At 41.2% G+C, this 24,943-nt stretch overlaps 1 protein-coding gene across 8 annotated transcripts in view; it reads left to right on the top strand.

The window, feature by feature from the left end:
* The window catches only part of MEIS2 (Meis homeobox 2), a 210,221-nt gene that overhangs the window by 43,482 nt on the left and 141,796 nt on the right, over positions 1 to 24,943 (top strand). For all 8 annotated transcript variants that reach the window (XM_040492236.1, XM_040492238.1, XM_040492237.1 and 5 more), the window contains one exon: positions 20,749 to 20,894. In XM_040492236.1, the coding sequence (XP_040348170.1) occupies positions 20,749 to 20,894 (146 nt within the window). The remainder of the gene's footprint in view (positions 1 to 20,748; positions 20,895 to 24,943) is intronic.

The raw sequence follows: 24,943 nt of genomic DNA, 5'->3' as shown, positions 1-24,943 counted from the left end.
AGATTCTCCTCAGTTTGAACTTTATCAGGGTCTACGCTTAATCAATAGAGTATTGGAAAAAGAATTAATTACTAAAGCAGAATAAAACAGCTGCATTTTAAACTAAGGATCCATCAATTCAGTAATCTTCCAGTTACAGGCGAGGTGCCGTGAGGATTTGAGTCTATGTAATGAGGAACCCGGGGAGTTTCCTCATGAACAGGCTGGGAATTCACATTAACCTATTTCAGCTATTTGTCATGAGTACAACTCATTTCTCCTCTCCTGCATTACAATTTGTATTTTATGTACTGTGGAACCCACGAAATTCCCACATTCACGGGAGGGAGCGCGTGAAGGCGGAAATCATTGTCACCCCGAGAAAGAGCCTTAACCTTGCCCGGCCTCCTGATTCTCCAGAGCTGTGGCAGGAGGGCAGGAGCGGTTCGGAGCCCGAACCCGCTCCATTGTGTTCCAGGTGGGGGTCAGGGCCCCGCCTGTTGAAGACGCGCTGGTTTGAACCCAGCCTGGAAATGTTTCATCTATAATTTCCATAATGGTGGATTTCAAGGAGGGCTGAGGAGGGTTATGGGAGATGAATTAGGTTTTTAGTGAGCTCATTAGGAAGCCAAACAGAGTTGAGACGGCGAGGCGGTGAGCGGGGCAGTAATCAGTTCTGCTCGCTTTGTTCCTTGCCTTCGGGACATTTCTCGAAAACTTCGTGGCGGCGGGGGCGGCCGTCCTGGCGGCTGACTTGTTGATTTGTAAACCTCTTAATTCATTTTTTTTTGTTCAATTTAATCTTTTCTTTCTGAAGGAAAATTAGTTGAATGTTAGCCCTCTTTGCACTATTCACCTCTTAAATTATGCTCATTTTGAAGAGCTTGTTATGCCTGAATAAACATGAAATGACTTGGCATTTTCCCATCAGAGGCACACCCATTTTAACACCATGTATTTACCATTCCTGGAAATGTCTCATTAACTTCTGAAAATCTGCGAGCATGATATTTTGGGCTACTGTAACACACCTCTTGGCAGTCACAGAAGGCAGTTTGGTTAATGCCTCATAATATCCATTTTTATTCTCAACATGAAGAAAGACTCTCTATAGAAAATTGATGCAGTTTGCTCTGCTAATTTTCATGCTCATTCCAATTAATTTAACATGACCCAGATTTTCTTCCTCGGGCTCATCCTGACTAATTAGTAAAGCAACACCTAGAACAAGTTATGTTTAATAACACTGAGGAACACTAGTTGTGAGTGATTTTGATGCTAATAAAGATATTCACTGATGGGACAGATATTTTATGTCAATTATGGTATGTAATTTAGAAGTCCCAATGTGCTGGTTGGAGTATGGAGAGGCTAGCAAATCACTACGGGGAGATAATAGTGTTTTTATGACTCCTGCAGCACCTAAATTACTGGTTGGGCCAAATAGTTTATGATTATTAATTATTATTATTACTACTGTTGTTATTATTATTTGTTTTTTTGTAGAGCTAGCAGGTGTTAGTGAGTCCTGGAAACACAAGGGGCGGAGTTGTTGCATTACAAACCTGACCCAAACTCACTGGGCCTGAGCTCTCAGTACTTACTGAACCTTGGCGAGAGAAGAAAAGCAATCACGGGCATCAGAAAGCAGCATTTGTTCAAGGGGAAGGAGTGGTTTCTCCACCTCTGTGGTCGGGGTTCTTTTATCACATTTTTGTCAGCGAGATGAATCAATTTTAGCACTTGCCCAAAGCTGAAGGTGGTTAGTGGCAGTGCCGCTGGTGAAAGGTTTCCAAAGTCAAGTAATGTCTAGATCGGGATTGTTCAAGAGCTCTCCACTTTTTCACAAGGAAGACAAGGCACGGTAAGTCTTCCGGAATGAAAAACAAAAACAAAACCAAAAAACACAGGGAAGAATTATTATGTGTCATCCTTTTTTGTTTTTTTCTTTCAGTTTTTTTTAGAGTTTATTAGTGTATTTTGAGAGAGTGAGCGAGAGAGGGGGAGGGGCAGAAGGCGAGGGAGACAGAATCCCAGCAGGCTCCGCACTAGATGCTGAGCTTTAACTCGAGAACCCGAGAGGTCGTGACCTGAGCCGAAATCAAGGCGGATGGTTAACCGCTGGAGCCACGCAGGTGCCCCCTGTCATCCTTTGAACAAACACTAATTCAGTGCCTGTGCTGAGGCGGGCGCTGCTCTATCAGCGTTGGGAATACCAGGCGATAGGATGGCCCTAGTGCCTGACGGCGTTGCGCTCCCGGCCACGGTAAAAAGTTAATTTCCCGCGATCTTAGCTTGATAGACCACAAACATTTTAGCTAACTGAGTGATTCAGTAGGGCATAGGAATGTGGAGAAGCTTTATGAGGACAGGAGATTCTGGGTAGGTGGGCTCGGAAGTCCCAGGGATAGCTGTCAGGGGAAGCAGCCTCTTGTTGCGTGTGAAGGGCGTGGGTGTGAACTCCGGCTCTTCCACTTATCACTCACGTGACCTTGGGCAAATCATGCAACCTGTCTAAGCCTCGGTTTCTGCATCTGGAAAAGGAAAATCAACCCGGATAGGATGCTGAGAATTCAGTGAGGTAATTCATGGAAAGTGCTTCGCAGACTGTCCGAAAGAGAGTAAGTGCTCAGGACACGTTGTATTTTATTAACGTTGCAGTTGATACTATAGGAAAGACAGTGAACATTTCTTCACCGTCTCTACATAAAATATAGTTTAATCATTTCTCAATGCTAACAACTATTGTTGAAGTTTGAAATGAGAGCGGACAAGTACTCTTGTCCTCAGAAAAAGGACAAGTTCCTTTTTCTGAACAGTACAAACGGGCTTTTTGGCCAGGTCCCTATTTAAAAACACAGCAGTCTCCCATATCCTAATTGTTGGTACGTTTTAAGGTATAACTTTACTGGCTTCTCATATGTTAGGGCTTCCATTGTTAGTATTTATTTCCACTTTGCCTTTTTATCTATTTGATATGAAAAGACAAAAATAATTGGAGGGATTTGTACCAGTGAGGCATATTGCTAAAAACAAATTGAAGACTAGAAGAAACAAAAGAACCAAGTTAGGATTGATAGTAAAATTGGGAATATTGCTTTATGAAATTGCCATTTTGGTAGGTTAAAAATGGTAAATATTAGCAATTTCAGGTGGTTCAACCGAATATTCCTAGGCCTTAAGTAATGCAAAGTACTTGAGGTAAAGCAAGGAATTAGCAAAATGTTATTAACCATACTTGCTTTATCTGTTAAGTGGGAATAATAGTATATATACCCTTTATATTTTGTTACGGTGATCAAAAGTTAGAAAAAGTAATTTGAAAGCTGAAAAACCCTAATGTAAATACAAGATATTTTTATCGAAGATCACACATTTCTAATTTTAGGACACAAGTCTCACAGCTACTAGTAGGTATTTTTTTAGTATTTGTGGATGATGTATAGAGGGTGTCAGCTTTACTTTCTACCAGAATATTACACTAGCTATAGAAAAACTACTTTTTAGTGGGAGTTCTATGGATATAAGATATATTTTCAAAATAGAACAATCCTATAAGTTATATAGTTCTTTTCCTGTTTCTGGTCATTTAAATAATACACTACTTTTGAGAATTTCTCATTTGCTTTAGAATCTTCAAATTTTAATATAAAGTAACACTCAGGGTAGAGACGGTTGAGGAAGTCCTTACCAATTTTGGTAGATCTGCGTGATGTAAGTCGGACATTTAGCGATGCTAAGACCCTCTGTTAGGAATAGTTTTACAATTATGAAATGAAGTCGGTCACCTCTTCAGTGATTACTGACTGCTGATAGAAATTGTGTTGTACTGGGTCAGCAGTGAATTCCTCACTCAAAAGGTGTCGAGTCAGCTGGTTTTTAATTTGTTATCTTCTCAAGAGTGCGTTCACCGCCTTTATCACGGAGAAGAATGACTCCCTAGCCTAGTGTGATCAAGATCCGGAAATCCGCTGCATCAGCATATTAAGGTGGGACCGCTCTTTGATTGGCGGCTCTGAGATCTGGTCTGAGAGCAAAGAGGCCAGTTCTCTCATAGGCTGGCTTGCACAGGTATATGCATAAACCTAGTGAGAGGGCAGACCCTTGCCTTTTCCTCCTGGGAAACGGTTGAGCAACCCTTCCTCTTAAACAATGATCTTTACCACTCTGCTTTATCAGTGAAAATAATAAAGTTCACACGGGTGCCCCTCCAGTTGAGTGGTCTGTCTGTATGACAGAGCATGGGGGGGGTTGCGGGTACAATGGTAAACTAACAGTTGTGTGGTTTACAGCTCCTTGCCTTGCTGGGATGAGATGACGCCAATCAGGTGTGGTAGTATTTCCCCTGTGGTGGCAAATGTGGCCTTTTGCTTTTGTGCCATTTTGAAGTATGAGTTCTGGAAGGCTGAGGGAGAAATTACTTGTCTTAAGCAAACGTGTTTTTCAGCCAGTGGTGACTGTACTTTCATATTTTATTTTCATGTGAATGAGTCATTAAAAAGAAATGAAAGAAGGAAGGAAAAAGTAAGAATGTAATGAAACTAACTCTTTTTGGTTATCTGATATGAACCAAATACCACTTATCTCAAAATTCACATGAGTCACTTGGCCGTGGTCAGGCATTAGTAAGCACCACTTACCCAGGGGCAAAGCCATAAGACACTGTTCCCCCCTGCCCCCACATTCTACTTTGTAAAAATATGAATTCCATTCCATATGGGAAAAGAAACTATGAAAGTATAGTTCATTGGGGTGCCCGGGGGGGGGGGTGTGTGTTCATTCAGTTAAATGTATGACTGTTGATTTCAGCTCAGGTTGTGATCTCATGGTTCGTGGGATTGAGCCCCAGGTCAGGTTCCACACTGACAACCTGGAGCGTGCTTGTGTTTCTCTCTCTCTCTCTCTCTCTCTCTCTCTCTCTCTCTCTCTCTCTCTCTCTCCCCCTTCCCTGCCTGTGCACCCACATTTCCGAATGCACACTCTCTCTCAAGATAAATAAATAGATTTTAAAAAAAGAAAAAGTATAGCCCATAGACTTTAGCTGAGGATCCAGTTCTGTTACTGACTAACCATGTGACTTTAGGCAAGTTTCTTATCGTGTCTGGCATCACTTTCAGAAAATAATAATAATTAAAATACTGAACTCTGAACTGTCGTATGGATGTGGTGATACTTATTGTACCTGGCACGTACTAGGTGTTCTCCAAATGTTACTTCCTTTCTCCATTTGTATGAGGGGTTCAGGGATTATCTCAAGGTATGGAGCTGTCTGGCAAGGGTTAATATTAATTCTGTATTTCCCTTTCACTTTTAATTGTAAGGGTGCTCAGAGTCTCTCATGAGTGGTGTCATGTTCCTCTGAGATTGACTAAGATCTCCAGTGTGAGACCTTCTTGAAATGAGGAGGAATGGGTTAATACTGTATTCCCCAAAAGAGTTTTTAAAAGTAGCTTAATAATAATTATTTCTATTACCTTTTGGATTATTATTGGTACTTCTTTTTTTTTGAAACGTGAATAGTTTTTTAACAGTATTTCCCATAATGAGGTTTGGCCAATGGATAAATATATTTTTTTAAAGTTTATTTATATTGAGATAGGGTGCGCACGCACATGCAGGAGGGGCAGAGAGAGGGAGAGAGAATCCCAAGCAGGCTCCTTGCTGCCAGCGCAGAGCCCGACATGGGACTCGAGCCCACAAACCATGAGATCATGACTTGAGCCAAAATCAAGAGTCATATGCTTAACTGACTAAGCCACCCAGGTGCCCCTGGAGAAAAATATTTTTGAATAAAATCTACAAAGTGCATTTTGGCCATCTGCTTTACATCTTCATGAAGTTTTACAAAAATTGCATGCTGTGCTTTCCACTAAAATCCGTTCTCTGCCAAATAACAGGTTTATGGCGATTTAACTGTAATCCGCCTCACATTATTTTTGTCAACTTTATTGAGGTATAATTTTCATATAAAAACTTCACTCATTTAAAGTATACAATTTCAAGTCTTGACAGTTGTATGCATTCATGAGACTAGCACTTATTATAATCGAGATACTATACATTTCCATCACCACCTGAAAGTTTACCTGTACTCCTTTTTCATCCATCCCTCCCTCTGTACCTGTCCTCAGGCCACCCCGATCTGCTTTTGTTGTATTAGTTAGCATTTTCTAGAACCTAGTACATTTGGAATTAAACAGCATGTGGTTTCTTGTTTGGCTCCCGCCATTTGGCTTAATGACTCGTAATGTGATGTAACAGGTTGTGTGTATCAGTCATTTGTTCTTTTTTATTGCTGAGTAGTATTTCAGTTTATGGATATACCACATTTTGTTTGTCCTTTCATACTAGTTCACTTTAAGAAATAACTAACATTTGTTGATGCTCCTTGAACATATGAGGTACTGTGTGAGGCTAGATGTCATGTATAAAGTTTCTAAGCTGGTCACTAAGAGTAAAGCATGTGGTACGAGGTAGAGAGTTAATAAATAATTATTACTTATTATTTAATTTTCACAATTAACCTATTGAGTATGTGTAATTCTTCCCATTTCGTTGATGAGGAAAACTGAGGTTCAGAAGGTTAATGTCTTGACCAAGATCACATTCAACCTGTAAGAAATAGATTTGAAAATTCAATACAAAATCTTTGTTGTTACTCCCCAACTCATGCTTCTTTGATCACGTCACCACTTTTCCCCGAGGACATGTGTCTCTTTGGTTATACAGGGAGGGGAAGAGGGACAGAGGGATGAGGAATATGTCAGATATGAGCATCTAATGTACACACAAAATAGTACAGCTGCCCAAGGAAATAGAACAAAGTTAGAAATTCAGAAAAGGAAAGGTGAACCAGGTGTGTGCGTTACTTTTCCAAATGTGGGTTACCTCTGATGTTAATTGTTTATTTCAGGGGCGCCTGGGTGGCGCAGTTGGTTAAGCGTCCGACTTCAGTCAGGTCACGATCTCGCGGTCCGTGAGTTCGAGCCCCGCGTCAGGCTCTGGGCTGATGGCTCGAAGCCTGGAGCCTGTTTCCGATTCTGTGTCTCCCTCTCTCTCTGCCCCTCCCCCGTTCATGCTCTGTCTCTCTCTGTCCCAAAAATAAATAAACGTTGAAAAAAAAATTAAAAAAAAAATTGTTTATTTCAGTAAAGTTGCTTCTTCCAGACAGCATTTCTTACAAGTTAGTGCCTTTGAAATTTATAAAACATCAGGGCACCTGGCCGGCTCAGTCAGTAGAACATGTGACTCTTGAACTCAGGGTCAGGAGTTCGAGCCCCATGTTGGGTGTAGAGATTACTTAAAAACAACAAAAAAAGGAAATTTAAAAAATTTTTTTACAAAAGAAAAGAAATTTATGAAACATCAACTCTATGGGCAGTTTTCAACTCTTAGAGACCAATATGCTAAGTAGTTTCTACTTCCAAGTTTTAGATATAAACTTACAAAGAATACAGCATATTCCAAGGGATTGGAAAGGCATCCATTCATTCAATAAAAGGTTAGACACGTACCATACTCCCAAGTTCTAAGAATAATATGAAAAAACTAAAAAATGTGGTTTCCTGACTTGAAGAAGTTTATGTAGAACAAATGTGAAAGAAATGTAGGAATGGTGTATATGTGCGTAAGTCATCTGGAGTTATGCTGCTAGTTAAAGTAAGCTTTGAAAGAGGTAAATAATTTGAGCTAGGGTTGTGCTATAATGCAATGGATTGAGAGTAGTTAATTTCAGTATAGAGGGTTAGTTTCAGTATAAATATCAATCAACTTTCTAGGGCACCGAGGTGGCTTAATCAGTTAAGCGTCTGACTCTTGATTTCAGCTCATGAGATGATCTCATGGTTCGTGGGATCGAGCCCCACATCAGGCTTTGTGTGCACAGTGTGGAGTTTGCTTGGGATTCTGTCTCTCTGCCCCCCTCCTGCTTGTGCGTGTGCACTCTCTTTCTTTCTCCCTCCCTGTCTCCCTTCCTCCCTCCCTCCCTCTCTCTCAAAATACATAAAACTTAATTTTTTTTAAATTACAAAAAAAGATCAATTGACTTTCCATTAAAGGATATCTTTGAAACATAAACAGTATAAAATTCACCCCGAGTGTCTTTGAGTACATACATTTGTCCACGTGCAAGGTGCTGAGAAGACATCAGTAAGTAGCCTTAAAATCACATTGTTTTAAAGTAATTCAGAAACATATATGACACCTTCAAAACTCTGTTGCGAGGATTGTATATCTTTTGCGGCATGCTTTTTTTGTATAAGGGGGTAAAAATGTGTTCTTTTTAAAAAAGACCTTTATTGAGATATAATTCACATACTATATAATTTACATTCATAGAGCTGTGCAAATATCACCATGACCAATTTTAGAACATTTTTATCACCCTTGAAGAAACCCCATACCCGGTAGTAGTCATTCTCCATTCAAAGTATACTTTTAGGGGCGCATGGCTGGCTCAGTTGGTAGAGCATGTGACTTTTAATCTCAGAGTCATGGGTTCAAGCCCCACAATGGGTGTGGAGCCTACTTTAAAAAGATATTTTATTTTATTTTAGTACACTTTTAAAGGACCCTGTGTCTGTAGTTCTTTGGTACATAGGCTATATGAAAAATAATCAATTCATACTATTTTAGATTATTTTTATTAAGCAGGCATATTATTTATTTCCTTTAGGGCTATTACATATATGTGGTAGATCCCTGCACTACATTACAAAAACTTATCTGCTTGTTCTCAAATCATAGTAATAGATTTATTTAAAACCATCAAATCAAAATAAGTGGAATGCCTAAATGGACAGGAGCTACTTTTTAAATGTTAGTAATTTAGTTTGTAAACTTCTTAAGCAAAAATCCAAAGATGTGTGAAAATATTCTTTGAAAAATAAAAATGCAATTTAAAAATAATTAACAAATATTCTCCAATTCTGATGTGTTGATGATTTGAAAAGTATTCACCTAACGCCAGCTATCAACTTCATAGGTACTATTGTTCTTTTTTCTATATGTAGCTATGACTGGCTTCCTAAAAATATCCCAGAGGGAGTGTTGATAGGTATCTGAATCTAGTGGTCTCAGCGAGCATTATTATTATTACTGCTATTATTACCTAGATGGCTCTCTTTTCTCTTAAGGTAAAGAATTTCTTTTTGCGTTAACAATATCAGTTGCAAAGTTGCACTTTTATTAAAATATTCTGTTTTCATTTTATAATAATCACGAAAGTGGGAAATAATCAGTCCTTTTGTTTTGGTTGTCCGGCTGTTTGAAAATAGTGTCTGCTGATAGAAATTCACAGAGAGCAGAGTAAGAATTCAAATTGATCAACTGTTTGACATCAGAAAAACGCGTTGTCCCTATTTTTCTCTTGGACAGCAAATGAGATATTGGCGTACGGATCCTAAAAATGGAATGAAATCACTTCTGCCACGTAAAATTATGTTTTTTGTTATTCCTCCTACCAGATTTTATTACTGGTTGATATTTACCATTTCAGTTCATATTAAAGTATGCTAAAAGAGACCATTAGAGACAAAATCCTATAGTTAATGGTAAGATGAGGATATTAGCGGCATGTACTGAAAATACAGGCTTGATGTGGTCAATACATCCTTGGAAGCAGACCAACTATATTCTAGTTTTAGTATAAAATGTTGAACGTGTGTTTTACCTAAAAGGCCTTTCGTAGGAAACGCTTTTCGCAAATACAAAGGCCGTATCTTTCCTTGAAAGACCTGTTGATTCAGAGATGTTAGCCAGCTATCTTTACGAAAACACTTTACAATGCTAAAAATAGTCCACTTCAGTTAAATATGGATATTTTAAAAAAGAAAATCCCAGTTAGACTGCAACAGAAGGACATTTTGTGTGACAATATTTTGCATGATTAAAAATTTAAACAGAATAACAGCTATTTATATTTACAGTTACATGAGAGTAATTACTAACGCAGACAAAATACTTAGAGCATAATTTAATAATGTTTTCCTCTAGCAAAGGTGCCAAAATAGCTATTTGCATAATTTTCACAATTTGTACTGAAACATAGCTAAGTGAAATTGGGAAGACATCTCTCCCCAGACACCCTTTTTCTTTTGTAGGAGATGTGGGAAAGGGAGTCATATATCATAACAACTCATTTTTGTGCCATTTCCCATAAAAATCATGACCTTTGTGTCAACCGTTAGGTGAAAGAAATGTGTTCCGTTCATACTTTCTCTTTTAGGGTCTCTCTTTCAGTGGCCAGCCTCAGCCCGACTTCAAGGCTCCTAATTATAACATTTACTGGTTCAAAGATTAACCTTCTGAGAGGCGCATTCTGGGCTCTCGGTAACATGATCAGCTTGGTCTTCTCTTGGTCTCTCTTTCTGGTTCTTTGTACGGCAGGAGGGAGATGATGGTATCTGGCACATTCCCAGGATGACTTGAAGATGGCAGCCTTGTGTGTTCAGGGCTGAAAGATTGTGGACTCTGTTAGCTGAAACACCACTCCAGGGAGGTGAACAGAACATTAGAAAAGCTTTAGCTGTAGGTAGTTAGTGCAAGGAGACTCAAATTTGAGAGCTGGGACTCGAGTGGACATTTGTCCCTGCTTTCCACCTTAATAAAATCTGAGTGTTCACTGTGGGAAAGGGCATTGGAGAGATCACTAAAAATGAATCATTAGAGTGCCCAGAAGAGCTTTATTACGATGTACTGTGAATAACTTCAGAACCTACTCTGTATTTTTATATGTGCTTGTCCGGTAACTGAGTAAAAAGTACATTCTTGTATGCTCTACCGCAGAGATTAAGCAATCTGCTGAATTATAATGGCAAAAGAATATACTTTCTTACCGGGTTCAGTCAATATCCGTTAGAGAATTCTATGGAAAGTTAGGAGAATAAATGTCCTTTCTTGAAACATTTCAAAAAATTTCAAGTGAAGTTACATATTTCGAACGAGGGGAACCAACTTAAGTGAAGCATAGGCAAAGACTATTGGAAGCTTTCTTTCACTTATGCTCTCTCAAGGATTAGAGGGTTCCAGTCAATAAACAAAGCCATTTTATGGCTCCTGACGGGTAAATTGAGGGGACTGATTTGGTCAAGGACCAGTATGAGGATGTTTCTGTTCAACAGTTAACAGGATTCAACATGATATGGAAAATACAGGCGTGCAAAACTATACTACGACACTCACGTTGCCAGCTAAAGCCTAAAACACAGCCACATTTACATATGTGTCCATCTGTCTGTTTTTACACTTTATTTTTCCAACCAGTGGGTGAAGTGGTTTTCATCCAAGCTGCAGTCTGAATTTTTTTTTTCACCCACCACTTTGCATTATATCGTATAGATGCATATTTTAAAGTGCATGTTGTTTGTCTCTGGACACGCGTTTGCACAGCCTTGGCTGGGTTTTCGGTCCTCTGCTGGAAGGTGAGCTCCTGTTCACAGGCCCCCGCGCCGCAGCTGCCCCCACCACCCGGTCGGCTCCGGATCACCCAGTTAGGGAGCAGTTTGTGGCCTTCTCCAGGGTACAGAAATCCCCCGGGGCAGGCCTGGGTGAAGCCGCCGGGGCCACAAGCGGGGGAGAGCCGGTGAGAATGGAAGTGCTTTAGGTCTCTTCAGTGGAGAGCCTGCATAAATCCTGTGTAAATAGAGGGAGGATAACAAAGAAGGAGCCCCTGCAGCTCTGAGCATTTGGAGCCATTTGGGGCTGAATTTGCTAAATGCTGCTTATACCGCCTGAAAAGTTGAAGAGAAAGGAGCATAAAATCCCCTCTGTTTTCCCCTTTCTGCTCCAACCCCGGGGGGAGGGTGTTCAGGACCAGGGAAGCCTGAGGTAAGCCGATGAAGACTTGTTTTTTCAGTGCTCTTTTGAGTGTGAAAAAGGTGGCCTGGGTCACTGTCCTCTCTTTAATGTCAGAAACCCACACAGTTAGTAAATGTTGCATGTAAACGAAAGCATTTCATCTCTTCTCCTTCCCTCCATGCTAGTGGGCCATGAACTAGTCACTTGAAAAATCACAGAAAAATTTCACTTTAACGTGTCCAGACAGTTAAGCACAGCAGGAGAGTAAAAGAGATCAGTAATTAGCAGGTCTCACTACTGGCCCCTCACCCCACCTCTGGCCCCTTACCCTCCCCACATTTCTGGGTCTTCAGCTTTCCCTTCCCCCAACCTGATCTGACGTGAAAAAAGGTAAATGGCATGTGCGAAAAGATAGACTTTGTGGATGGTTCTTGGAAAGCGAGGTTTGCAGGGCTTTCATCGAGAACAGAACTAGGCAAAGGCAGCTTTTCTTCCTCCTCCTCCTCCTCCTCCTTCTCCTCCTCCTTCTCTTTCTTTTTCTTCTTCTTCTTCACCTCATTTGAAACCCTGATGCAGGTTTCTCAGTGGGATGTCCTAAATTAAACTCCTGGAAGGTAGTCCCCAAAAGAAAATAACTTTGTGCCTCTCCGAATATTTTAATCCTGTTTCCACAGTATTATATTGAGAGAAAAAAAATAAAGGAATGACCATAGGGAATGGGTTCACAAAGTACTGTGTGTTACAGTTCCACAGCTACCTAATACTTCATCTTTAGCGGTAACGCTCTGAGTAATCTGAACAGCCTGGGCAGTGCACAGCCTGCTATCTCCCAGCACTCCCTCTTCCCGTTTGGAATAGGGCAAGTGTGAGATGGAGTTTTCATAAATAGTAGCTGACGCATGTCTCAGACACGTAAGGAGCATCTCTGAGGAGGACCACACACCTATGCAAACAGTAAAACACTGGGCACGATACCATGATACCCAGTGCTCACAGGGAATGATGGAGCCCAAGGCATGGTGGCTCCTAGAACAAGTTACCAGAGCCAAGGGATCTCCTTCATGGATAGTTTCCTCAAAGGTTACATTCTCATCGGGTCCTAATAAGATGTCTCAAGGATCTTGCTACCCATGCGTCTGTTCCAGTAACATTTGAGTGTTTACCCCGTGTCGGGGCTTGGGCATCAGAAATGACACAGCCCCTGCCTTGGGAAAGTTCACAGTCAAGGAGGACAGAGAAATGACTGAAAATATAAATTGCAAAAGACAAAGTGTATATAACAGGCAAGAACAAACTGCTGAAGAAGTAGAAAGCATAGTGTACTAACTCTGTCTTGGGAACTGGAGAAAGCTTTGCAAAAGAGGTTCCTTTTTCATTGGGTTGTGGAGGCTGACTAGGAGTTTGCCTTGACAAGACTGGGAAGGAGGGGGAGTAAAAATGAAGAGAAAGGACAACCCAAGCCAAGGGGAAAGGACTGAAGGCGTGGAATCTTGAATGATCCCTTGGCTCAGAGAAGTCTTTGAAATTCCACAGATGCTTCTATTTCAAAGTTATAATTAATTTGACATTTACATCCACAGGGATCAATAACGATCCTATCTATAGATAATGGCTATACCTGTTTGGGTAAAATATGCATCTGCTTGTTTCGTGGTTCACGTTTACTTTTAATTTTTTTTTAACCTTCATTTTTGAGAGATAAGAGTATGAGCAGGGGCGGGGCAGAGAGAGAGGGAGACACGCAACCAGGCTGTCAGCACAGAGCCCCACTAGGGGGCTCGAACTCACAGACCATGAGATCAAGACCTGAGCCAAAGTCAGACGCTTAACTGACTGAGCCACCCAGTGCCCCCATTTATATTTTAAATGTGCTGTCACCCACTGTCCCCTTGGAACATCAGTGTTACATATACAAGGCCTTACCCTTGGAGTTTGTTTCTGGGGCAGTGAGTGCTTATCCAGAAGCAAGATTCCCTTTTCATTCTCTCGTCCTCTGAGCAGGTTGAGGGAGAGGATAGAAGACGGGAGTGTGGGCTTTGGACGACTAGCACGCTGGGCCACATGCTAACTATGTGACCTTTGACAAGTCACTTAATTTCTCTGAATCTATGTTCTCTTATCTGTAAAATGGAATTGGTAATAGTTATTTCATTCATTTGCTGTGAAAATTACATGAGGATTGGAACACTGCAAGTGCCCAATGAGAGGGACTTGTGATAATGAAGATAATGAATGCGACAGCCGTATTGATAAAGAAGAGGGGCCTGTATTCTAGAGATAGAGAAATGGGTAGAAAAGAGACCACTCTATTTAACATTAAATAACACCATCTTAAGAACTCTGTAAATGTGTGTGTGTGTGTGTGTGTGTGTGTGCACGCACACGTGTATCATTACAGGCCAAAGTATGCAGTTCATCTATAAATATATTTGGACACTTGTGTACAAATTGGTGATTTATTTGAAAAAGATACAATACAGTTTATATACATATAGGTTTATGATCACATACATAAATATCTATGTATTCATGAATATACCTAATTCCTGGAAATAGATTGTTTAGAAAGGGTGTGTGTGTGTGTGTATATGAAATTAGTGGATTTCCATTGCACACAATGAAAATGATAATGAACGTAGTGCATTTCTGTTTAGCAAAATAGGGGGTGTGAAGCCATGTTCTTTCAGATGAGACGTCTTTCTTTTTTACAGTATATATTTTGTGTGAATGTATTTAACTATGAAACCTGGTCTAAAACTTGGTGGAGGGAGAATTAAATAATGCATCACCAACTTACTCAAAAGAGCTCCAAATGCTACCAACCAACATGCGTATTTACTTGTCCTGATACAAGATTCAGAGGTCAGTTTTAGATGTTTGTCAATTGACATTGCGGCAAATGTCGTAGCAATCTTATTCTAGCTTTAAAAAAGTGACTTTGAGGCAGGGGGCTATATTGTCTTAATCACAGTTCTGTGAAGTGTTTAATAGCACTGCACAGAGCTCCTGAGATCCTTACTGTGTGGACAGTCAGTTCTCAAATATTTGTAGCCATCTCTAAGCCCTGAAGGTCAGTCTGGTGTCTCCACTCGGATGACAAGAAACCTGTTCGGAGAAATCCTGCATCCCAAAGTCTGTTGCTCTACTGAGTGTATCCAGAGCCCTTCAGGCACTGGTTTACTTTTGGGAGAAAAGTTTGTACATTTCTCTTTGAACCTGGACTAGCCCAGACCAACTCTAGCTCAGTCCCAACTCCTGGGCCCTATATCTAATCTCTTCTCTGCACTTAGAATTTTACCTGTGGGATCAAACCTTGCTTAGATCTGTCACTGATAACAGGGTTCAAATGAAGTAATGCTTTAAAAAGTGAAAGATAACTTACAATATTAATGTGAGAATACCAGTGGCCATAATACTGGACTTGAAGTTACCTGGATTCTAGTTCATTCTAGACCACACATAGCTGTGGAATCTTGAGCCACCACCTAAACTCCTGGCCTCATTTTTCTCACTGGCAAAAGTCTGTGTTTTGTTTTGTTTTGTTTTGTTTTGTTTTGTTTTTGTTTTGTTTATGGAGAGGAGTGGAGTAGGTAGAAAGGTACAAGACGATGGACCTTCTTGGTTGCTGCATTGTAGTTCTGATAGGGCAAGAGGGCCACATCCTGGTGATATCAGACTCATCATGGCACATCATCACTGTTGATATCATTGCTTTATTCCAAGCCAAGAAATGGATGCCTAAAATATAGATAGATTTTTGGCTAAATGGAATAAGACAATGTGCCAATGAAAGGAAGTGATGTCCTTTTGCCTGCATAGTTTTTATGACCTACAGTTGTATGGATTGGGAATTTCTGCTTTAGAATCATCTGAGGATTCACTGGATACACAGCTATGGATATGGATTTTGCCTATACCTGGATACCCATTACCATGGATATCCCAGGATTTAGCTTCCTACAACTAATAAACTGTCTCAGTATTGGTCTTTAGGTAGGTGTAGATTGGGGCTGCTTTCCAGAGCAGTGCCCTGTTCCGAGCACAGTATGCTCAGCTGTGGAAAGTATGTGTGATTTCCTCCAGAGCCTGGGTGTAAATCCAGCCACAGATGCTCTCAAAATACCTCAGAGTCTTAAAACAGGAAGAAGACCCAGGGATTAGAGTCAGGCCTTCAGACAGCAACTGCCAAGGGTAGCAGGTTTAGGGGGTCTTCAATGTGTTCTTCAGCAGCGCTTCTTACACTTGGGTGGTCATTAACATCACTTGGAACACTTGGTGACATTCAGATCATTAGGCCCCACCCCGGCGACTCAAATTCAGTAGGTCTGGGAGGGTCCAGGGATATGCATTGCTCACCATTTCTTTGCCAGTGCTAAAGCTGCCGGTCCATATTCTGAGAGCCAGTGTTCTAGAGCTTTTTCTTCCTTTTTATCTCTCATCACCAGAAGGTCAGGATGGGGCTACATTCTGTTGGCCAGTAGATGTGATAGAGAACATAGTGACTCTTCCGTAGTGAGTAAGGCCTGGGCCACACTGTAGTTGCTCCCCATGACCACTGACCCCATGTATGGGAGTAGAATAGACTTGTGACTACCTACCTGTCCTTCAGGTTGCATTTTCTTTCAAATTAGAAGGTCATCTAGTTCAGTGGCTTCCAAAAGCCAGTTTGAGAACCAATGCTAGGCTGGTTGTATAAACAAACCCAAGGAGCTTGTTAAAAATATAAATTCCTTGTCCCTGCCCTGGGATATTTTGATTCTATAAATATAGGATAAGGCCTAGAGACCTGTGTTTTTAACAATCTCCCCTGATGGTTTAATCCACCTCAGAGTTGTCTATCTATAGGCCTTAAATATTTCTTTCCATGGTCACCCACAATACATTGAAGTAATGCACCACTTTTTGAGTATCTTTGCCCCCGATTTAGACTGTGCCCTTAGAGAAGGGATTAGCAACCTTTTAGAAGAAGAATTACATTATTTTTTGCTGTGGTTTTTCACAATCAGAGAGGTGGCAATCCTAGTGGGATGGCTGGTGGTTCAGCCCCTCAAAAAGGCCCCAATGCACCCGGAGTTCTTTTAAGAAGCACCATTCCTGGCATGTTAGAAGTGGCTGTGTGCACACAGGCAACCCAGCCCCTTAGGCACTATAATGAGCGCACTTGCCCCAGTTTGGGATTGTCAGAAAGAGGAGAGGGTCCTCGAATAAGCTCATGTGTGAGTTCAGCTGTTCACTCACCCAACAGACAATCACTGGGTTCCTGCTCCAGGTCAGACACAGAGGTGTGCTCTGAGGATAAAAAGATAAACAAAAAACAGTTCCTGCCCTCAGGATTCCACACTTTTGAATCTTAACTTCAGATGCTGAGATGGACGCTATCACCTCATACACCTCCTTTGACTCACACATCTGTGCTGGTGTATATAGCCTTTTCGGCACAGAAACTCGTGGCACAGGTGCCAAGGATTGCCAACTATCTTACACACAGCCTTAAAACAAGAAAATGATGTTGACTTTAAGAGTTACTAACTCGGGCATCATCTGCACAATTTTATTTTAGGTTGCAGATCACACAGTTTTCTTTCGAACTGTTTCTTTATGCTCTTATTCCTCCGCACTGGAGTTGGTTCACAGTCCGTTGGAGCAAAAAAAAAAAAATGTTATTTATTGTGTTGTTTGGAGAGGGAAATTCTGCTCTTTAAGGAAGTATAGACACTAATATTATTTTTATTTATTTATTTCTAAAATGTTTATTTATTATTGAGAGACAGAAAGAGACAGACCGTGAGCAGGGGAGGGGCAGAGAGAGAGGGAGACACAGAATCCAAAGCAGGCTTCAGGCTCTGAGCTCCGAGCTGTCAGCACAGAGCCCGACACGGGATTTGAACCCAGGAACCGCCAGATCATGACCTGAACCAAAGTCAGACACTTAACCAACTGAGCCACCCAGGCACCCCCGACACTAATATTAATTTAAAAAATCTAATGTCTAGTACCTACTTATTATAAAAACAGACACATTTTTCTTTACAATTATTTGTTAACACTGGATCCAATTTCAAATATTTTACAATACATAAAATGGACTGCTTTATGTTAAAATTCATGTGATGCTCCTGCCTTTTTCCAGTTTCAGTCATCAAAGAATGCTCAATCTAGCTATATATTTTTTTTCTTTAGCTAGATAGTTTGAAGGTGTTACCAGCCCTCTTTGCTTTTAAACAGGAGAAAATGCACTGTGGAAATTCCGTCTCTCATTTTTAAGGTCATTGATTGGGTTAAAAAGACAAATGCCTTTCTTTCTTTCTTTCTTTCTTCCTTTTTTTTTTTTTTTTTTTGGTTGAACTTCCTTCAATTAAGCCATTAACCTTTTAAAATAAGTATATTCAAAAATCTATCAAAAAAAGCTAAATGAGATTTTAACAAAATCCTGACAATTTCAGCTTAAACATATACACAGAAACCATATGTGCTTAGGAAGAAATATATACACACAGGCATTGTTTACAGTGTGTGTTTTTATATTTGGAAGACATTGAAGGAAGAGCCATTCCATACATACATTATCCACAGTGTACATCCAGATAGCCCACATAGATTTTTACATTGAGAGACAAAGATATCTTTATCCACGGTAGGTAGACAGACAGACTGACTGACTTCAAACTTGGACTTGCAGTGTGGGTTTTTTTTTCCTCATCTCCGGGTACTGCTTTTCAAAATTGCCTCGGGCTACAGAACAGCACCTCAGATCCCCAAGGCCCACTGCCTGGCTCCTAATAGCCACTCTCCATCTGTGTCACATGAACAGCTGATGAGATCGCTCCAGCGTCTGTATTTTGGAGAGCACATCCACCCAGGTTAAAATGCTAGGGTTGCCAAGGAGCAGTCAGAAGCCATTAGTGTGGGTGAGAATTTGCCTTGCAGCAGTTCCTTGGCATGGTGGAAAGCGTGTACGTGTGTCCCTGCTCAAGCTTGTGTGTGTGTGTGTGTGTGTGTGTGTGTGTGTGTCTCCTTGTGCAAGCGACCCCTAGTATACACGGGTGTGCAGATGAAGACAGATGTAGGTGAAGACTAGATTCCATATATTCAGTATTCAAAAGTCAAATGCCTTTTGTTTCCTTGTACTCTGATTAGTTCTTTGACTATTTGGGGTCCCTTTGACTTTTTTTTTTTTTTTTTTTTTTTATCATAACAGACGGCAAAGAAAAAGAGAACAGCAACTTCGGGGTCATGCTCTAGTGTTTGGGCAGATGGAAGGGAGCTGCTTTGCCTTGGGGCAGGGTGGTTGTAATGAAGTGGCCTGTCAGTCTGTAAATAGTGAGGGTCATCTCTTCCATGTGATGGAGGGTATCACATTGCAGTGAAAATGGAAATGTCAATAAAATTAATCTGCCAGCTCTTTGCTGTGGCTTTTCTGCTTTTCTGGTCAAAGAAGGTTGAAGGGGTTTTTTTTTTTGTTTTTTTTTTTTGTTTTTGTTTTTTCTTTGGTGAGGAAGGAAAAGAACAGGTACAGGGAAGCCCACGGAGCAGACCCAGAAGTTAGAAGGGGAGGGGCCCAGTGGGCAGGACGTGCTGGTGTGGCCCAGTCCAAGAGGAAGGAACAGGTCTGGGAATGAGTTGGTGGATCTATAACATTCCCCGGGAAGCTGCGGAACGTCTAGCTCAGGCTACATTGAGCACAGAGTTTATTGTTTTAGGCTTTCTTGGACAAGGTTTTTACTTAGCATGGGATTTATGGCATTTACTGCTAATGAATGTCTATTCTTAAATTACAAAAACCCCCATCTCAGTGCAATTCCCAGATGTCCTTCCAGGACCCCAGCTTCTTAAACACCAGCAGGGAGCATAAACTCTCCACTTCTCTGTTTTCCTCTTTCGTGTGGCTCCAGGCTAATGATGTGCAAGGAAAACACAGCCATCTATAAAGCCCCAGCGCTGTCCCCGTATTCTTCATTTATTTTGCATTTGATTATGCCACAAGTCGGATCTTGTTTCTTTCCTTTTTTTAAAGTTATTAGTTCAAATATTAATGTAGGGATATGGCATATATTGCTGCTCTTGATTGATGCCTTCCCAAAAACAGGAAGACGTGCTCGTATGAATTTTAAGAAAGTAGGGGTCCTGCAATGCCTTGCCAGAAGAGTTTTTCAGATACATAATTTAGATGCCCTCCAGGCAGGCTTTCAAGGCATTTTTGCTGGAGGGCAAGAAAAAATAACTATGACTGTTAAAAGTAAATGATTTTTGCTAATGCACAATTAATGCCGGAGAAAAGCACAGAAGAGAAAGATGTTGATAGAAACTTCTGATTAAGTGAGCACCCTACCTTCGTGTGTGTGTGTGTGTGTGTGTGTGTGTGTGTGTGTGTGTAAATGATAATGATCATGATCAGTGGTGCAGAGAGCTAAAAGTTTTCATGCCATGCAAATGCCGAATGCAGGGTCATCTGAGGAGTGTGTGAATGTGCGTGCTTAGGAGGTGACAGTTCTAGGAGGGGCTGAGCAGGCAGTGTGTTATGTGCAATGAACAGTGACACAGTTACTGTCACCTATGCAGGCAGCCTGGAATATATAGACTACAGAACATTTAACTTGATTACCCTACAGTATGTGTTCACTATGGGCATGGGAGTGGATTTTCACCGAATGGGTTTTCTGATGGCGGTTTTCCCACATTGGATTCCATAATTGACAAAGAGCTACTGCACTGTGTCAAGCGCACAATTATAATTGAATTAATGATATGGGCGAGTGTGAGACACACAAAATTAACATTTGAAGAGGCCTGGTTTAATTTTGTCTTTTACATATTTGTGTCTCCAATTATACTTTAATGAAAGAGAATATACCCGCTTAATGGATTTCTTTCAACAAGCTGAGCTGAGCTCATCATCAGCTGCACATTGTTGTTGGCACCCTTTCTGTGTTGCCTCTAATGTGTTTTTTCTTCTTTTTCTTTTTTTTCTGCCAGGGGATGGTTTAGACAACAGTGTAGCCTCACCTGGCACAGGTGACGATGATGATCCAGACAAGGACAAAAAACGTCAGAAGAAAAGAGGCATTTTCCCCAAAGTAGCAACAAATATCATGAGAGCATGGCTGTTCCAGCATCTCACAGTAAGTCAAGATGAAAGCGTTTTTGCTTGCTTTGCCTTCTCCTAGCAAACTTTACAGGTTGATACAGATTTTTTAAAAATCAGGTGCCTATTTTCCCTTTCTTGAAATCTGATGACTAACAGAGCAGCTAAGATTTTGTCAGCCTTCACTATCCAAAGAACAGCCTCTAGAAAGGAGGAGATTTTGGTTTTCCTAAGCCAGGCACAGACCTTATTCAATATGGTCTAGGGCCCTCAACAGTATATGTGAGCAAACCTGTTATTTATGCTACAAGGTGTGAGGGCAGCTTCAGATACGGCAACTGCAGACAAGGGAAATGGCTGTAAGGAGCTCACAAACCCATGCACACCGCTGATTACAGTCTTAACGAAAGCCATCTCCTCTAGGAGGCAAAAAAAAAAAAAAAAAAAAAAAAAAAAAGCACCTTGCCACATGCATGTCCAAGCTCATGGTATCAGGTGCAAGTGTAATCGTTGGAGCAGCTTGCAAACATGGCACGTGTTTATTGTGACAAACACAGAAGGGCTATAGGTGCTCCAGAGCCTTTGTTTGTAAGGTGGAGGTTAAGGATTCTTTTTTAGCTCTTCAAGTCCCTTTTCTTAGAAGCTAACCCTATTCCCTTCTGGGAAGAGATCAACCATGCAACGTTTTTAAAGTAACAGTTTATCTCTGTCCTCCTGTCTGCAGTGGGTTTTACGTGTCCCTGTGCACTATTGACTCTAAGACTCTCATGACAAAAAAATCACGATGTATTTTTACAAGGGAACTAGGCACTCCTGTTTTACTGTTCGTTTGGAGATTCTGGGAAAGTGGTAAAGACGTCAGAGGCAGTGTCTTGCTATGATATTGTTTTCAGGCCATTCTATTTAGGTAAATGCTTAAATATAGAGTAGCGCATTGAAAACCGAAGGTCTTCTTTGATTCTCTAACTTGTGTGTTGCCATGCTGAATGACATTAGTTACAGTGTCATGGGTCCAGGACAAGGTTCCACTTTTATTTATGGTGGTGACTGCTGATCTGCTCTTCCAGCTGGGCTACAAAGGGCAAGGGGTGGAGTGGCGGCAGGGAGGGGGGAGAGATAAATTCACATTCCTAAATCGGCCATTTTGATGTAAGGACATTAGTAGCAAACTAAGGTGTATCGATCTGGCCCGTGGTGTCAGGATTAGAAGGGAGAACCAACGAGGCTGCCGTGGTAGTGGTTATTCTTGCCTTGCAGCCATGGCCATTTCAAAGGTCAGGGCCCTGCACTGACTCGGCTCAGAGGAATTAGACAGAACATGCAGTCTCTGGGCTGATTACTTAACCAAAGACAAAATAATGAGTCCTAAGCAAATACTGACTAATTGAAAGGGCTGTAAATCCATTACATATTGGTCAGGGATAATCAGGAGTATTTAATCACTTTTATCTATTCAGGAGCACTGAAGCTGCAACAGCAAAGCCCTGAACCTTGCCATGCGGCTATTATTCTCATCATTATCAAAATTACTTCACAGCTGTTCTTTGCTACATCACCTCAGCTGGAGATTTACTAACCTGTAAAATGTTTTTAATTTGGAAGTCGAGTGAGTGTGAGGGGAGGGGTTTCTCATTTTTAACTGAAGGGTTGTTTGGTTAGAGTAGCAAGTTAGAAAGGCAGGGCAGGAGCACATGGATGGCAGGCAAACAGCTTGCTCCCCACTAGCTCACCTGTTTGGTTTCCTCCCTCCGTCTTCCTTCATGCCCAGCCCCTCCTGGCCGAAAATAAAGATTTCAACAACTGCTTTACAAGCAGGCCTCTCCATGTTATTTGCAGCTCCTCAGTAGTCAAAGTCAACACCACAGAACAGCAGAACCTGCGAGAATTCAGCTGCTGTGTTTACCAGTGAGGAAACTGAGGCCCAGAGAGGGAAGTGATTAACTCAAGGTCAGCCTGCCACCAGAACCCAACCTTGCTTGTCCCCCGCGCTGTGCTTTTCCCACAGCACTCTGAAGACTTTGCTAAAATCATTATCCCCTCTACCAGTGGCATATAAATCTCACACAACCTCTGCCATCAGTATACCCAGCATCAGAGGGGGAGGAAATATGGAGAAGCAAAGTGCTGTTCTCTTTGTTTTTAAAACTTCCTGCTCCCCCAGCCTTTCCGAGTAGAGAAGATTTGGCACCTTTCTCTTCAAGCCGACTGTCTCCTTCACCACCTATATTCTGTGCCTTGAAACTCCAACGCTGTGTCCACAGCTCTTGCTGGACCTCCTGCTTTGTCCTGTCGATACCTTGCCTCCCACCTCCCTGTCCTGAACTGAGCCCACCATGCAGTGTGGCCACTGGTGGAAAATTGTGGGTGGCCAGGGATTGCTGGGCACCCCTGGTGGCTTGGCTGTGCAGGGGGCTACAGACCGACCACAAGACCTTGTCCCCACACTGAGAGTGCTTTCATCTAGTTAAAGGAACTCAAGACTTTGTGCAGAACTCTCCAGCCAACTGAAAATTTTAACGAATGTCTTTGCAGCAGGGAGAAAAGAATCAAATAGCCTCAGCCAAGCAGTCAGGAAACCCGCATTTTGAGTTCAGCTCTCCTCTGTGCTAGCTGAACCTCAGTGAGTCCATTAAGTTCTCCGGACCTTACGTGTCCCCAGTTTTCAAGCGAGAGGGACACAGTGCAGGGTCTCCACACTGCGGCCTCCATTCCTGCATCCACAGCTCTTGGTTCAGCTCTGGAGCACGTAGCCAGAACACTGATCTGTCCCAGTCTCAGATCATCCCCTTTCTTTTTACTCTCTGCGAAGTGCTCTATTTTTCTCCCTCCTCCCCATGACCTTCTTTCACAACATGCCCCTTTCATTAGTTTCTCCCAATGGCTTTGTCTCCCAGTCGTTCTCTCTGCTCCCCTCCCTTGCCTTTCCTGCACCTCCCTTGTATCATAAGGAAATTCTCCTCGGCTTTCTCTTTGAACAAATTTTCCCTCTTCATCCAGATTTTACCCCAACTGCAGAGAAGAGGTTCAGTAGCTTTGATGAGGATGGTCCTGTAAAACTTTTACTTTCCAATCTTTAATGAGCTGAAAGATTTACTCAGCTATAATTCCGAGCTCAGAAACCAAGAATAGAGACCCCTAACTAGCGACATGTTAATTTAGACTTCTTTTCTTACATGCACTAACAGGCATGAGGAAGTCCTTGGAAATAGAGATGCCCACTATATTTTTCTGTCATTTAATTAATTTCAACTTTCAAAGTGAAATGTTGGCTCTAGCTCACTGAAAATAGATGTAGTCTAAATTATTATTTCATGTAAATTTCTTCACAAGTGCATGATTCAGTGTGCATTCCTCCATTATTAGTCTCTTTAACATTATTTCAAACTGGTTTGTTCTCTTTTGTGCGGTATGACCTGTTCTTGTATTACAATAATCCCCGATGTACCCTTTTTTCTTTCTTTTTTTAAAAAGAAGCTAATTGAATTATCTCATTATTTTAATTTGTTAAGCAAATGTATTTTGCATCTCAGGATGTGTTCTTAAAGAAGGGGGCTGCTAAGGCTTTGCCCCCTGAATGGGCCATTGGCCCATTTTGACATTCATGCATTCATTAACTAGCAGAACATAAAAGAACTCTGGTTGTATTTTTTTTTCCAAACACCCAACCAGCACGGAGCAACTTTTTCCAATAAGCCACAGGGGTCTCTCTACATATGTTCTCAACTGCATGCTATTGTCACCTATTCTGAATACCTCAAAAGGCCCAGAGAAAAAAGAACCCCACCTCAACAAAGGCCAACTGTAGCAATTGTTAAGTCTTAGTCTCAATATGACAAAAATCATTAACCTTCAGTTTTCTTGGAAGAACAAGTTCCACTACAACTGTAACAGTTAAAACAGTCTCAAATTCCTGAGCACCACCGACTTTAAGGAAAAAACTAATAAACTTGTGGCTCATTGATTATATTGAAGGAAATATTTAAACTAAATCCAAAGTGGCATTAAAAAAAAACTATTTGATGAATTGAGCAATTTCCATATTCGGAGTTAAGCACTTTGAATTTAAATTTAATCTGAGTCTAAATA

The sequence above is a fragment of the Herpailurus yagouaroundi genome, unplaced genomic scaffold (assembly GCF_014898765.1).
Source record: "Herpailurus yagouaroundi ecotype Mexico unplaced genomic scaffold, PumYag 184, whole genome shotgun sequence".
Taxonomy (NCBI): Eukaryota; Metazoa; Chordata; class Mammalia; order Carnivora; family Felidae; genus Herpailurus; species Herpailurus yagouaroundi.
Note: the sequence above shows the minus strand (reverse complement) of the source record. Positions and strands in the feature narration are given on the sequence as shown.